This window comes from Carya illinoinensis, chromosome 3, assembly GCF_018687715.1.
Source record: "Carya illinoinensis cultivar Pawnee chromosome 3, C.illinoinensisPawnee_v1, whole genome shotgun sequence".
Lineage (NCBI taxonomy): Eukaryota > Viridiplantae > Streptophyta > Magnoliopsida > Fagales > Juglandaceae > Carya > Carya illinoinensis.
Window position 1 is genome coordinate 17,152,214 of NC_056754.1, and position 14,215 is coordinate 17,166,428.

General features: G+C 35.9%; 2 protein-coding genes and 1 long non-coding RNA gene across 5 annotated transcripts; 2 read left to right on the forward strand and 1 right to left on the reverse strand.

Moving 5' to 3' along the window:
- Positions 1-395: 395 nt before the first annotated feature.
- LOC122303521 (ABC transporter F family member 5-like) lies at positions 396-6,387 on the forward strand. The gene is made up of 9 exons (XM_043115337.1): positions 396-1,532; positions 2,028-2,369; positions 2,873-3,013; positions 3,125-3,304; positions 3,872-4,027; positions 4,885-4,986; positions 5,099-5,227; positions 5,843-5,947; positions 6,056-6,387. The coding sequence occupies exons 1-9, from the start codon at positions 696-698 to the stop codon at positions 6,149-6,151; spliced, it is 2,088 nt and encodes a 695-aa protein (XP_042971271.1). The 5' UTR covers positions 396-695; the 3' UTR covers positions 6,152-6,387.
- A 1,086-nt stretch (positions 6,388-7,473) lies between these two features.
- On the forward strand, positions 7,474-10,168 carry LOC122303528. 3 transcript variants are annotated; one of them, XM_043115347.1, is made up of 3 exons: positions 7,474-7,672; positions 8,743-9,018; positions 10,019-10,168. In XM_043115347.1, exons 1-3 carry the CDS (start codon positions 7,655-7,657, stop codon positions 10,064-10,066), a joined length of 342 nt encoding a protein of 113 aa, XP_042971281.1. In that variant the 5' UTR covers positions 7,474-7,654; the 3' UTR covers positions 10,067-10,168. The 3 variants fall into 3 exon arrangements, with proteins under 3 accessions (XP_042971281.1, XP_042971279.1, XP_042971280.1); XM_043115345.1 differs by having other exon boundaries at positions 7,477-7,672; positions 8,740-9,018; XM_043115346.1 differs by lacking the exon at positions 7,474-7,672 and adding an exon at positions 7,761-8,068 and having other exon boundaries at positions 8,740-9,018.
- A 353-nt stretch (positions 10,169-10,521) lies between these two features.
- LOC122303529 lies at positions 10,522-12,340 on the reverse strand. The gene is made up of 2 exons (XR_006240751.1): positions 12,160-12,340; positions 10,522-10,834 (listed from the first exon to the last, which is right to left on the reverse strand). It is a non-coding gene; the product is annotated as an uncharacterized LOC122303529 (long non-coding RNA).
- Between the last annotated feature and the right edge of the window lie 1,875 nt (positions 12,341-14,215).

A 14,215-nucleotide genomic window follows, 5' to 3' on the forward strand; every position in this document is an offset into this window, starting at 1 on the left:
AAATAACAAAATAAAATTAAGTCGGATAATGACAAGTGTTGCACGTCCTCCATCCACATGCTCTTATTTTTCTTGCCAAGTAAAATAATACGATCCTATTTTTATTTTAAGGGAAGGGGGTTATTGACCATTCCTTAAATTTGAGGGATTAATTTGTGGTTTGGATTTATAGATAAGATGAGATGAGATGATTTTAGATAAAAGATAAAAATTAAATAAAATATTATTATTATTATTTTGAAATTTTAAAAAATTAAATTATTTATTATATTTTATATAAAAATTTTAAAAAATTATAATAATAAAATAAAATAAGATGAGTTGAGATATTTTAAAATCTTAGAAAGGAAATAAAAAGAGCTATACATATATGCTAAGTTTGGCTGTTCTATACTTCCATAGCCCTCATGATCGATTGGCTGGAGTATAGATTCTGCACTATTTGTACGCATTCATTCCTTGAAAATGCCATATTCCACCAAAATCACCCGTTAGAAGTCATCATCATTTACATGGGCTGCTGAGAGCTTCTGTGTCCTTCCGTTGGGGATTGGGAAGAGAAAACTGTCCCTGCTTTTGCCCTCACTTTCCTCCCTTCTCCCACTGCCTCTACCCTAACACCCATCAAGACCTCGAATTTCCCGTTCCAAACTCTCTAAACTTCCCCACCCGCCCTCCTCCCCCGACAAAAAAAAATGGACTTGACTACCAATCTCCATCGTCTCCACCTTAACTCCACCTTCCTTACAGGCTCACCGCTTCTCAATTCCTGCAAACCCATTCTCCAACGACGTCCCCATAGCTCTAATTCTATCAAGATCACTAATTTTTGCAACCCCAGAATTACCTCCCGGCTATCGGCTGTCGCCGTCGAAGCATCGGTCGCCGAAACCGCTGCCGAAAACGACATCGAGTCCTTGTTCTCGAGCACTTCCGTCGACCAAAAGAGAGCTAAGAAACAATCAAACACGGGTGCTTCGGGTATTTCTTCCGGTGTTAAGCTAGAAAACGTGAGCAAGACCTATAAGGGCGTCACGGTGTTGAAGGACGTGACCTGGGAAGTGAAAAAAGGCGAAAAAGTAGGACTGGTTGGCGTAAATGGAGCGGGGAAAACGACCCAGATGAGAATTGTTGCTGGGCTAGAGGAAGCGGATTCTGGGAGTGTGATAAAAGCGAAAGAGAATATGAAGATCGCGTTTTTGAGCCAAGAGTTTGAGGTGTCGATGAGCAGGACGGTGAGGGAGGAGTTTCTGAGTGCGTTCAAGGAAGAGATGGAGATAGCTGAGAAGTTGGAGAAGGTGCAGAAAGCGTTGGAGGGTGCGGTGGAGGACTTAGACCTTATGGGGAGGCTGTTGGATGAGTTTGATTTGCTCCAGAGAAGGGCACAAGCAGTGAACTTGGATGTGGTGGATGCTAAGGTTAGTAAGCTGATGCCCGAGCTCGGGTTCGCGCCGGAGGATTCGGATAGGTTGGTGGCCTCCTTTAGTAGCGGCTGGCAGATGAGGATGTCGCTTGGGAAGATTCTGCTTCAGGTATATATGTGTTGTGGATGATACTGTTGGTGTAGGAGGTAGGACTTTAGATTTGAATTATGCGTAATGGGAGGATAAGTTTGTGGCTGTATGAATTGCTGCTCGCATTAAAAAAAAAAAAAAAAATAGCTGTAGTTTTTTGCCAACAAAAGGGTTTGGGAAAGAATTGTTGGGTTAGTAACTCGAAAACAGGTTGATACATGGGCAACCGGAAATTATCATTTGTGAACTATTTTGAATAAATGTCAATCGTCAGCCTATTATTTGTTTGTACTAACGTTATTATTACTTTGTATATATTTGCTTGTTCTTGGTAATATGTATGGCATATTCATTCTTTATCAGATTGGATACGGTCAATTCTTTTGCATATTTGACGTGCATAAGAATGTATTGTTGTTGCTGTCTATTTTAAAATTTAATTATTAAAAAAGAAGAAGAAGAAGAATGTATTGTTGTTACTACACAAGTGTAGTCTTATGTCTTCACCTGCAGGAACCAGATTTATTGCTATTGGATGAGCCCACAAATCACCTCGATCTTGACACAATTGAGTGGCTTGAAGGCTATCTTAACAAGCAAGATGTGCCAATGGTTATCATATCTCATGACAGAGCCTTTCTGGATCAGCTGTGCACAAAAATTGTGGAGACTGATATGGGTGTCTCCAGGACATTTGAAGGCAATTATTCTCAGTATGTCATTTCAAAGGCAGCATGGGTCGAAGCACAGTATGCTGCGTGGGAGAAGCAGCAGAAAGAAATTGAGCAGACGAAAGACTTAATAAGCCGATTAGGTGCTGGGGCAAATTCTGGCCGTGCTTCTTCTGCTGAAAAGGTGCATTAAGAACTAACGAACTAATTGGTAGATGCTAGATAGGTATGCAGTACCAGTACTTAAACATGCCATTTCTGAAAACAACAGGAAATATTATTGTCTTGGTAAGTAGTTATGGAACTAGTTGGTACATATATAGAGACAAAGCAAGTTCTTTAACTAGTTAGTTGGTGTCTTTTTTTCCTCTTTCCTTTTTTTTTTTTGTTCCCTGAAATGTGATGCAATGGAGCTGCTTTTTCGTGAGTCTTTTCACTTATCACTAAATTATTGCTAGTAAGAATGAAAATAAATGCTGCCTAAGATTGTCCTGATTCAGTAATATTTACCCTTTGGTGATTGTTGCACAAGAACTTTGAAGTCATTGGGAATTGTGCTTTTCCCCCAAGAAGATTCATCCAGCTTCAATTACCTGCCTTCATTTTCTCTCTTATAGAAAAAATAAATGATTTTCTGGCTATTTGAATTCCTTACCTCAGTCTCTTATTGCTCTTGGATAACAACAGAAGCTGGAGAGGCTTCAAGAAGAGGACCTAATAGAGAAGCCTTTCCAACGGAAACAAATGAAGATCAGGTTCCCTGAGCGTGGTGCAAGCGGACGATCTGTGGTAACAGTCAAAAATTTGGAATTTGGCTTTGGGGATAAGGTGACTTGATTTGCTTTTCCAAACAAGAAAGTTGCTCCAGAAAATCCAATTTTCTATGTCAGATTATCATCTGTTCATAATATTTTTGAAATTGACATTCTTGTGTGCCAGTTGCTCTTCAAGAAGGCAAACCTTGCAATTGAAAGGGGGGAGAAAATTGCCATTATTGGCCCAAATGGATGTGGGAAGAGTACTTTGCTGAAACTGATAATGGGTCTAGAGAAGCCAAGAGGAGGTGAAGTCGCACTTGGAGAGCACAACGTCCTGCCAAACTATTTTGAACAAAATCAGGCATGTTATTTATAAGTTAAAAAGGTTTAGGGCTTGTTTGGACACTTAGAATATCTCATAATTCTATGAATAGTAGTGAAATGGTTCGAGTTAAAATGTTTTATTGAGTTTTTGGAAATGAAAGAAAAAATTGAATAAAAATATTATAAAGTTAAAATTTGGTTTGAATATTATTTTTTAATATTATTTTTGTTTTGAAATTTGAAAAAGTTGGTATTGTTTTTTGTGTTTTGTTTGGAAGTTTGGGAAAGTTGTATTGGGTTTTATGTTTGGATAATAATCAGATGAAAAGGTTGAAATCTAAAATTAAAAAGCGTTTTATGTTTGAGTGATGTTTAGAAAGGAAATTATAAGAAGTTTTGAGAATATCTGAGAATATCTCACGTTCCCAAACAAGTTAGAAAAAATACTCTATTTCTAATCTATCCCATTATCGGGGTCATTCTACTTCTAAATGCTTACAAGGTCCAATTTTTTTGCGATGTTACTTCGTCTATGATTGTCAGTTTGCACAGATGTGCAAAAATATTGCTTATGCTAACTGAGATTAATTAACCTCTTTTGTAGGCTGAGGCACTTGATCTGGATAAAACAGTGCTTCAGACAGTAGAAGAAGCAGCAGAGGACTGGAGAAGTGATGATATAAAGGGACTCCTCGGGCGATGTAATTTCAAATCTGATATGCTTGATAGAAAGGTTGCTCTTTTGAGTGGTGGTGAGAAGGTAAATTGAAATTTGTACAATGTTGTGTGAATTCATACTCTCTTAAGCTCGACACTCATTGAGCAATCATGCACTGTGTAAAAATGTCACTTTTTGCGCTCAAATCTTTAAGACTTTAACTGGCAACTTTTTTCTGAGCGAACATTAACTGAAAACTAATGTTGTGAGTTTCTGGATATATTCTACATGGTTCAGAATACGAAGAGCAGAACTAATACTATAGCCGAATGGAACTCAGAAATTACTACCTGCACAATTTGGTGAAAGATTTGTTGATGGTGATAGGTTGCATATTTTTGGCTGTAGTCTTGTCACTGCCAGATTTTTGGTTTTTCGTTTCTTGTTTTCTTTTTAATAAACTCTCTGTTATCTGTTGGTATTGTCTGATGATAATGGAAAGGTTCTAACATTTTCATGGACAATGCAGTATCATAAAGTTTTATTGACAAGTCAGTCATACATTATGGTAATCAAAATTGTTACTTTGCCACGGGGAAGTTAGATTTAGTGGGATGGGTTGGATATTGCAAATTAAAATACCGTCTGTTACTTTTCATAAATTAGTTCATGCTACTACCCTACACATCCACTAATCTATCAATTTGGACAAGGGGTATAAAATAATCTCACATTGGCTTGTTGATTGCAAAAATTTGTAGTTTCTGCTGGGCCCCGGCCCAATAGTTTAGGATGGATAGCTACATTCCTCTTTCTTTCTAATAGCTTTACAATTTGGCTTGAAAGGATGTATACACTATACAATGTCTCTGTACATCGCATTTTGATCATAATGCTTCTTAAACCTTTTTCCTCTTATGAAGGCATAAACTTTGATTGTTTGTTTCCTGATTTGTTAGGCACGTCTTGCTTTTTGCAAGTTCATGGTGAAACCATCTACTCTGCTAGTTTTGGATGAACCAACTAACCACTTGGATATACCTTCAAAAGAGATGCTTGAGGTTTGGTTTCTGAGTTCGTTTTAATTCTCCATTTTGACACCATTATTTCTTTCGAATGTCGTGCAAAGCCTGATCATCTCTTTAACCATTCTATATGTAAACGATCTATCAGGAGGCAATAACAGAGTACAAGGGCACTGTTATCACAGTTTCTCATGACAGATACTTTATAAAGCAAATAGTCAATAGAGTAGTGGAAGTTAAAGACTGCAATTTACAAGATTATGCAGGAGATTATAATGTAAGTGCCTCCTCTTCTCCCCCCTTCACAGAAAACGGCTAAATTGGAGATCAATGAGCTGTGAGGAAAAAATGAAGTAGAACTCTGAACCCATTCCTGATTTCTTAACTATTTTATTGGGGGCTTGTGACATTTGTGGGTTCTGTGCTGTTATGCACCAAATTAATGTTGAAACCACTTGGCAGATTTTAAATGCATTGAATTTATAATCAGTATATTGTGGACCATCTGGTATCAATAAATCTTCTGGTGTTTAACCACATTCAATTCTATTTTTCATGGCTCGTAGATTGCATTTTATCAGGCAATATAGTATAATTATTCTATAAAGATCTAAAAGATTGGCTACCATTATTTGAATTTATTATTTGAATTTGTATTTCATTATCAAAACCAAATACAAATGCTTAAATGCCCACAGAGATCTGGTTTGTGATCATGCTGGGGGATATTCCTTCCGTCTACATCATCAGCATTTTAGGAGCATCAAATCACAAAAAACACACATGGCATGCACATAGCTGAAGTTGGAGCCTGGACTCTGGACCTTGTCCTGCATGTAGTGCAATTATCCATATTGCTAGATTTACTGGCCTTGAATTGTGTGCTATACAGTACTATCTGGAGAAAAATCTTGACGCGAGGATGAGAGAGCTAGAACGTGAGGCAGAGCTTGAGGAGAAGGCTCCTAAAGTCAAAGCCAAATCAAAGATGTCGAAGGTATGTATTGTTTCATGCTATTACTAGCATTCTGAAACATGAAAGGAAGTGACAAGGCTTATGCTGCGGCAACCCGAGCCAAATTTGATATCTTGTTTCCCTTAACAGGCTGAGAAGGAAGCTCTAAAGAAGCAGAAAAGGCAAGCATTTCAGCAGGCAAAACAAAAATCGAAAGGACTGAAGAATTCCAAGAGGTGGAATTGATGGATGCGAACGAGAACTTCCCTAGATAGAGAATCATACATTGTTAAACTAATTTTTACATGTAAATGGCCTAGAAGATGAGGTGACCTGTTTAGAGCCAGGTTGTTTGGCCATATGTATATATCAAATCCAATTACAAGTTGTGCTCCCCCAAAAGGATTGCAGAATTGACACGCATTTTTTGTGTCAGAAACCAGGAAAAACATTTATGCAATCTCAACTAAGAAAGTTTCAAATTGATTGACCCACCCCAGGAAGGAAGATTGAAATGGAAGTCACATCTCAATCTGTAGTCTATACTTTAAAAAGGACTAATTAATGTTACTATCATAGTCACTCAAAATCATTATAAAAAGCAATAAGTTTTTCTTCTGAATCAACAAGGAATCTCATTTAATACAATTCCTATATTTTGTCCGGGAATTTCACTGACAATTTGGAAAATTGGCTAACTGGTTGCATCTCATCCTTGTCATGTATTTGTTCAAAATACGACGCCGTTGTAGTGGTTTGATCTCAGGTCTCAATTATGATTGTTGGAAAGCAACTCGGAAATAAATTCATTAAGCCAAAAATATAACGTCCTAATGTTAAAGTTCAATACATCAAATTCCAGTTATTTAAGCAGCTTTAATTTTTAAAGTCATTTTGATATGCCCTCCTCGTAAAACTCATCCTCATGTCATAGTCCATTATTTTCAATTCAATTTTTTTGAATTTTAAAATAATAATAATATTTTATTTAACTTTCAATTAAAACTATTTCATCTTACTATCCAAACTGCATCTAAAATGTCATCCTACTCCTAGATAGTATACATTCTTGTAGACTACAACCTTAAATCATGTTTTAACATTCTTGTAAACTTGTGTCTGACTGTGTGTGTGGACCTGATCATGGCATCATCCTACCAACTTCAGAACAGGTTGAGTCATAACCCAGTCTCAATTTGGAACAGAAATCTGAGCCATACGTAATCACGACTCCTTCACAATTAGGAAGGAAAGATTCTTTAGTCTTCGACGTGAAAATTCCACATCAGGGGGCGCCACCCACCCACCAATGCTTGTCACCACGAAAACAACTCTTTCTTTAACAAATCAAATCTTCTTTTTTATATAACTGGACAAAAAATCTTCCATCTTTCATTATTTAATTATTAATTAAATATAGAAATTAATATAAATTTTATTATTCAAAATTTTCTCTATCCATTTTCGAAATTTAATATCCGAAAAATCTTCAAATTTAATTACTGGGAAAATGCCTATATATGATAATATATATGGAGATACGTTGTATGTAACTTACGTGAAGTCGTGTCATTGCAAAGTCGAGAGAGAGATATCCAAATTGTGGTGTCACCGTGCCGTGCTTTTCGTGCAGTTCCTTTCTATCGGCCCACTGACAGACAAAACAAAAGGCCTCCTCTTCTCTTCTCTGCTTGACTTCATTTATACAATTTTTTCTTTTTGATTCTCTGAAGAACTCATTTCAATCTCATGGAGGACCGTAAGGAGGTGGAACTCTCTCTCATCTCTCTCTCTCTCTGCGTTTTTCTCTGGCTCTGTTTTTTTTTTTTTTTTTCGTTGAGTTGTTTTGTTTGTTGGTTGTTCTGCGGCTGTTTTGTTTGTTTGCTGAGAAACCCGAGGAAAATATAAAGAAAGTAATTGGCGAAGTATATAAGAGTTGGGAAGTTCAAGGCTTTCTTTTCTTGTGTTGTTTCCATCTCCACTGGACTCGTATATGTAGATATTAATGTTTTACTCAGCTCACAGCTACTACAAATCCTAGTATATAGACATATTTTCTTCTGTTTTCCTGCCTTTTCTTGGAAACCAAACGGATTACACAGTCCATTCTGCAGTCCACTATCGAGTATAACCTTACATACATACATGCATACATATTTTTTAGTAAGTAACAAACGTGCATGCATACATATTACATGATTTTTGTTTTTTTAGTTTTTGATCATATTTTGGGTTGATTTCTTTCTACTGTATTTATTTTTTATTTTTTATCCAGATGAAGATGCTTGAAATTACAAAGAAATTTAGATATGGACGTTCCCATTTATTTCTTTTATGAACAGTTAAATTCCCTTCTCCTCTTTTCGTTTTTGATTTCTATAACCTTATGAGTCATTCAAAGGCACAGTGACTCTTTTTTAATTTTCCAAAGATGGGAAACAGTCAGAGTTGACATCTTTATGATTCTTTCCTGGTTTTGAAACTCGACTGCTGTCATCATCAATTTTCTTTTCTAATTATCTTCTTCTTGTTTTTCAAAGATGAAGTTAAATGAAGGTTGAATTAATATCTCTAAAGTTATTTTTAAGAATATAGTTTCCTAGTTTATTATGTCTACTTCTATTAAGATCACTGTAAAGAGCGTTAAATGATGATCAGCATAGGACGCTGGGTTGATTTTGCATTTCATAGTGACCTTTTATCATGGAAATTAGTATTCCATGCTGTGTAAATCGTGTATTTCTTGTTTTTGTTTAATCATTCCTAATTTTTCTATCAGGGAGTTGATTTTTTTTTTTTTTTACGTATATAAGAAATTTAATCTTTTTGTGTAGAAGAACGCTCCGTGGCTATCAGTGCCTCAGTTTGGGGACTGGGACCATAAAGGGCAGGTGCCAGACTACTCTCTGGATTTCTCAAAAATCAGGGAAATGAGGAAGCTAAGCAAGATGGATGTATCTAGAGTAAGTCTTGGAAACGACGAAGAGCTGATTGGCCCGACCACCACCACCACCACCACCACCAACACCAATACCAATGCAAGCAGCACCCAGAGCGACAACCATCGCCAGCACCTCCAGCACGACTACCCTGAGAGCCAGCATTCTCCAACTGTAAGATTCCTGGCTAGCGTTGTTAGTGCTTTATCCGGTGATGTTGTTTAATGTTGTCACCTAGGCATGTAGTAGTTGGTAGTTATAAAGGAGAGGACCATAACATAGGATCACCATAATGATATACATCCGATACATGTGGTAGGCTGGTAGGAAAAGTGCTGAGTTGGTATTAAATATGGTGGACCAAATGCCCTATAAAATGAGCTTTGATCTGATTCATTTGCTCTAGGGGGTTTTAAAGACTTGAAAACAGAGACACTTGTATGTTCCAATGCATACCTAGGTTACAAGCAAGTCCAAGTGGTGGACATGCCGGTGACATTTTCGGCCATAAAATATTGGTAGATGATTATATACCATATAGTTTGGTTTCATTCTCATATTCAGAAAGCATATTTCTTCTGTTTGTGCTGAAAAGACAAACTAACAATACATGGGCTTCTTCACAAAGATTGCCTTTGGATAGAAGCATTTAGATTTAAATTTGAATTAGTTTTAGATTTATATTTGAATTTGAAATCATAGTGGATCTTGTTTGAATCTTGTTTGATATTGTTTTGATTTGGCACAAATTCAAGTCAAAATTTTATAATTCAAATTGTGGATTTAGATTATATCCAAATCCTCCACCCTAAATCCTGCCATTCAAACACACCAAAAGTGAATTCTGAAAATTAACACCAGCCTACCAAATGTATATGCCACCATAGTACCCGGGATTACAGTTATGGGTTTGTTTAAAATCCCCTGTTCTTTATGTTTATGTTATCTAAGAAATGATATTTGTAATTTTAGCCAAGAGCGAGGGTAAACTTGAAATTCACATAAAATATATATATTTCATTTTTTAAATAATGTGCTCCACTTTTTTCAAAAAGAGTATGCAGGGATTGTAGACTCTGGGAGTATTGTATCTAGCATTGCACGTACTATCCACCAGTACTGTTATTTCTGGTTCATGAAATCCCAATATAAATTTGATTAATTATTCTTACAGACAAGGAGGAGTTTTCTCAGCTGCTTCAACTGTTACGGGAAAGCCTGACTATACTCGAGACGACATATTATACTTCTTTCAATTTAATGATCGTCAAAGTTGGAAGCTACTTAGTTCCTTTTGCTTATATAATTTGGCTTCTTTTCATCATCTTTTCTTGCTTATGATTAGGGTTAAGCACCGACCAAGTCGGAGTTGGTATGCGAATCCTCCTACTCTAACTTCGAGAGGATGACCTCCTACTCTAACTTCGAGATGTTCATCCTCTGCTCGACTCCTACTTGCTAGAGAGGAGTTAGATTTTGGGCTTTTTTTAGCTTTTTTTTTTTTAAAAAAACTTCACATTTGGCCCACCTTTTTTTAAAAAAAAAAAAAATGTATGAGCTTTTAAATTTAAATTTTTTAAAAAAAAAATTAATCTAAACTAAATAATTCTTTTGCTTCAGTTTTACTAAAAACATAAGGAAAAATAAAACTAAATAAAAACAAGAAACATACTAACATGCTTCAAAAAATTAAAATAAAAAATAAAAAAGGAAGTCATATTGTTACAGATACTTCCATCATCCACATCCAACTATGCATCATCCATCAACCACATCCAAAATCATTCACGCCCATCATAATAATATTTTCTTACATCTACTACAACAAACATTTTCTAAGTTTCCATTTTGACAACAAAAGAAACCTGATATTTTCTAAGTGCCAACTAAATTAAATGTTCCCAACAACAAACGTCAATGCGCAACAAATGAACCAAAATACTTTACATGTTCCTAGTGCCACACTGCCATTACAACTTCCAAGTTGTGCCTGAAAAAATAAAATGAAAAGACTTTAGTTAGAAAAATATTTTTGGACCTACATAATATATCAGTACAAGAAAATCATAAACATGCATAGGTAACAGGTGGTTTTAAGTTTTTATTCCAAATCAGTAACAAGTACACATTGAGTTCAAGAACAATATAGGCTAATAGGATCAGGTACATGCGCAGACAAAGAATGCAAGATAATTACTTTTAGAACCTCACTTAAGGGCTGTTTTAGTGATTTAAAATCACTAAAACACCCACATTTTCACTGAAATCATACCATTACACAGCCCACATTGTCACTAACATATTAACATATTGACAGAAACATACATTGACAGAAACACAGCCCCAAATGTAATTAAATCGTACCAACAGCCCCAAAAATACATTAACAAAAACACATCCATACTGATAATCTTAATTAAAACAGCTAGGCAGATTATAATTAATACACAAAAACATCCCCACTGATAATTCATTTGTAGCTAATGTACTCAATGTGTGGTGATATTCAACTTAATTTGCAGTTTAAAAATGGGAGGGGATCGAATCAGATCGATCATAGATGCATGTAAAGGATGACAAAGTCAAAATCAGCTTTCTGCACCTTTGTTTAATTTTTAAAAGGATCATCTCAATATCAATATCAGCATACGATGGTGCAACAAGACCTTTCTCCACGAACATAGTGTTGACTTATCATTCCAGGGCTTATAACATTGTGTTGATATTAAGTTAAGTGTTGATATAACATAAAAAAGATAAGCAACAAAGTTAAGTGCTTGTCTTTATGAATATGAGCAAAAGATCGTGAAGACATATCTTATGTTGTGTCTTAAACAGAAAGATCTTATTAAGAGTGATGAACTGAATAGACGAGAATGAGAGAGGCTAAAAAATATTAAGAGTAATGATAGATACAGAAACTATCATTTTTTATAATAATTATTATATATTTGTGGATTCAACAGTATTAATGCCTAAGAGAAGCAGCAGCCAAGATACACAGAAGAGGTTCGCACAGATTCTTCTCTATCCAGCAACAAACATAGAATTTTCAAATTTTTACAAGAACTTGACATGAATCCTATAAAAAAATTAATTGGTTAAAACTTGACAAGTCATAAATCCTACCAAACAAATTACATCACCAACCATAGATCATTTCTGTGTAATCACATCACCAATAGATCATTTTCACAACAATAGATCATTTCTGTGAAAACAAGACACACAGCCGAGATACACACAACCAATAGATCATTTCTGTAAAATCACATCACCATTAGATCATTTTCACAACCAATTATAAAAACTCACTCTAATTTTGTCGGAGTTGAGAGAGGTGACGGGAGACCCTTGCAGCTTCGTATATTCTCGAAACCCTGTAACATTTTCAAAGAAAACTAAAACTAAAACATCAAAACGAGAGAGAGAGAGAGAGAGAGAGAGAGAGAGAGAGAGAGAGAGAGAGAGAGAGAGAGAGAGAGAGAGAGAGAGAGAGAGAGAGAGCAAGGAGAGAAAAAATAGGAGGCTGAGTGAACGCAAACCACGGGCTGGGGCTGGGGCTGAGATCGTGGTTGTGGGGCTAGGGCAGCTAGGGTTAGTTTTCATGAAGAATACCTTGAGTACCTTCAACAAAAGGGTACCTGTACTCGAAACCGACATAGGTGGGTAGGTAGAGAATACCTAGGGGCGCGAGACAACTCTCTCTAAGGAACTCGGCAAAATAGCCCCGTAACTTCAGGAGAAGGGGTGCCTCCTCACAAAGGGGGTCGCAGTGACCAGGCCTGGGCGACTGTTTACCAAAAACACAAGTCTCCGCAAAGTCGTAAGACCATGTATGGGGTTTGACGCCTGCCCAGTGCCGGAATGTCAAGGAACTTGGTGACCTGATGACAGGGGAGCCAGCGACCGAAGCCCCGGTGAACGGCGGCCGTAACTAGGTTAACAATGAGTCTAGGGTAGGGGAGAAAACCAACCCTTTCGGTGCCCTTTTTGGGCAAAACCGATGAGAGGGAAAACAGTGGAGTAATCGACTGTAACTGGTCGATGGGGAGGAGAAAAACCAGCTATATCGACTCCGGTAGTTCACGGTTGGTTCTTGGTTCCCCCTAGTGGCGATGTCGTCTGAGAGGGTAGAGAGAGAGAGAGAGAGAGAGAGAGAGAGAGAGAGAGAGTTGTACACACACAGAGTAGGGAAATAGAGAAAAAGAAAGGAAGAAGAAGAGAGAGGTTGAGAAACAAAGCAGGGAAACGGCGCCGTTCTACTTTTTTTTTTTTTGTACCTTATAAATAAAAGGACGACGTTTTGTTTAATATCGAATGGCATCATTTAATTTGTATTTAAAATGCAAATACAGGAGTAAAACGACGTTGTTCCAGGAACGGCGTCGTTTCATATTGGTATAATTTAAAAAAAAAAAAAAAAAAAAAAAAAAAAAAAAAAAAAAACAGATGTATTAATGCATCGGCCGGTTCAACAGTTTGAACCTCCCTCAAACCGCGACTGAACCAATGACAGTCAATTTTGTTAAAACGCTGTCGCCCACTGACCGGTTCCTTGCCAATTTCGACCTGTTGCAACCTCCGACAGCCAGTTTGTGTCAATCACAGCCGATTTCACAATTTTTTGTACACACCTAGTCCGGGGGAGGGGGGGGGGCAGAGAAGGGAGGGAAAGTAAGCCAAAATTGCAATTTATTGGGCTCCCCTTCCCCTAAACCCTATTCAGGCCCATACTTTTTTTTCCCCCTAAAACCTAAATTAAACCAAAAACTAAACCCTAAACAAATTTTAATCTTTGTTTTAGGCATAAATTTATTTATTTATGGTTTTTATAATATTTTTATCACTAAATTTAACACTTAGTACTAATTATTAAGAATTACTATTTAACTAATGTCTAATTACATGTTATTATTCTTTAGTATTGCATGTTATTAAATATTAACTTAGTATAATTTATACTAATGTTTAGCTTGTTCTTATTATAAGCTTGTACTATAGTTTTAGCTATATGTTATTATATTAGTTTCTAACTTATTTCTAATTTAATTATATACTAGACGTAGTATTAAATGTTATTATATATTAGTATTACATGTTATTATACATTAATGGCTTACTGCTTATACATTAATATTACATATTATTATAGATTGATTACTATAAATTACTATTACATGTTATTATACTTTAGTATTAAATGTTATTATACATTATATTATATAACAGTATTACATATTATTATCATATTATACCTTCAACAGTTTATACTATAAACCTATAATTCTATTTATGATTTTTATAATTTTTTCCATCACTCAATTTAATTGTTAATATTGATTCATGAAAACTATTATTTTAATTTATT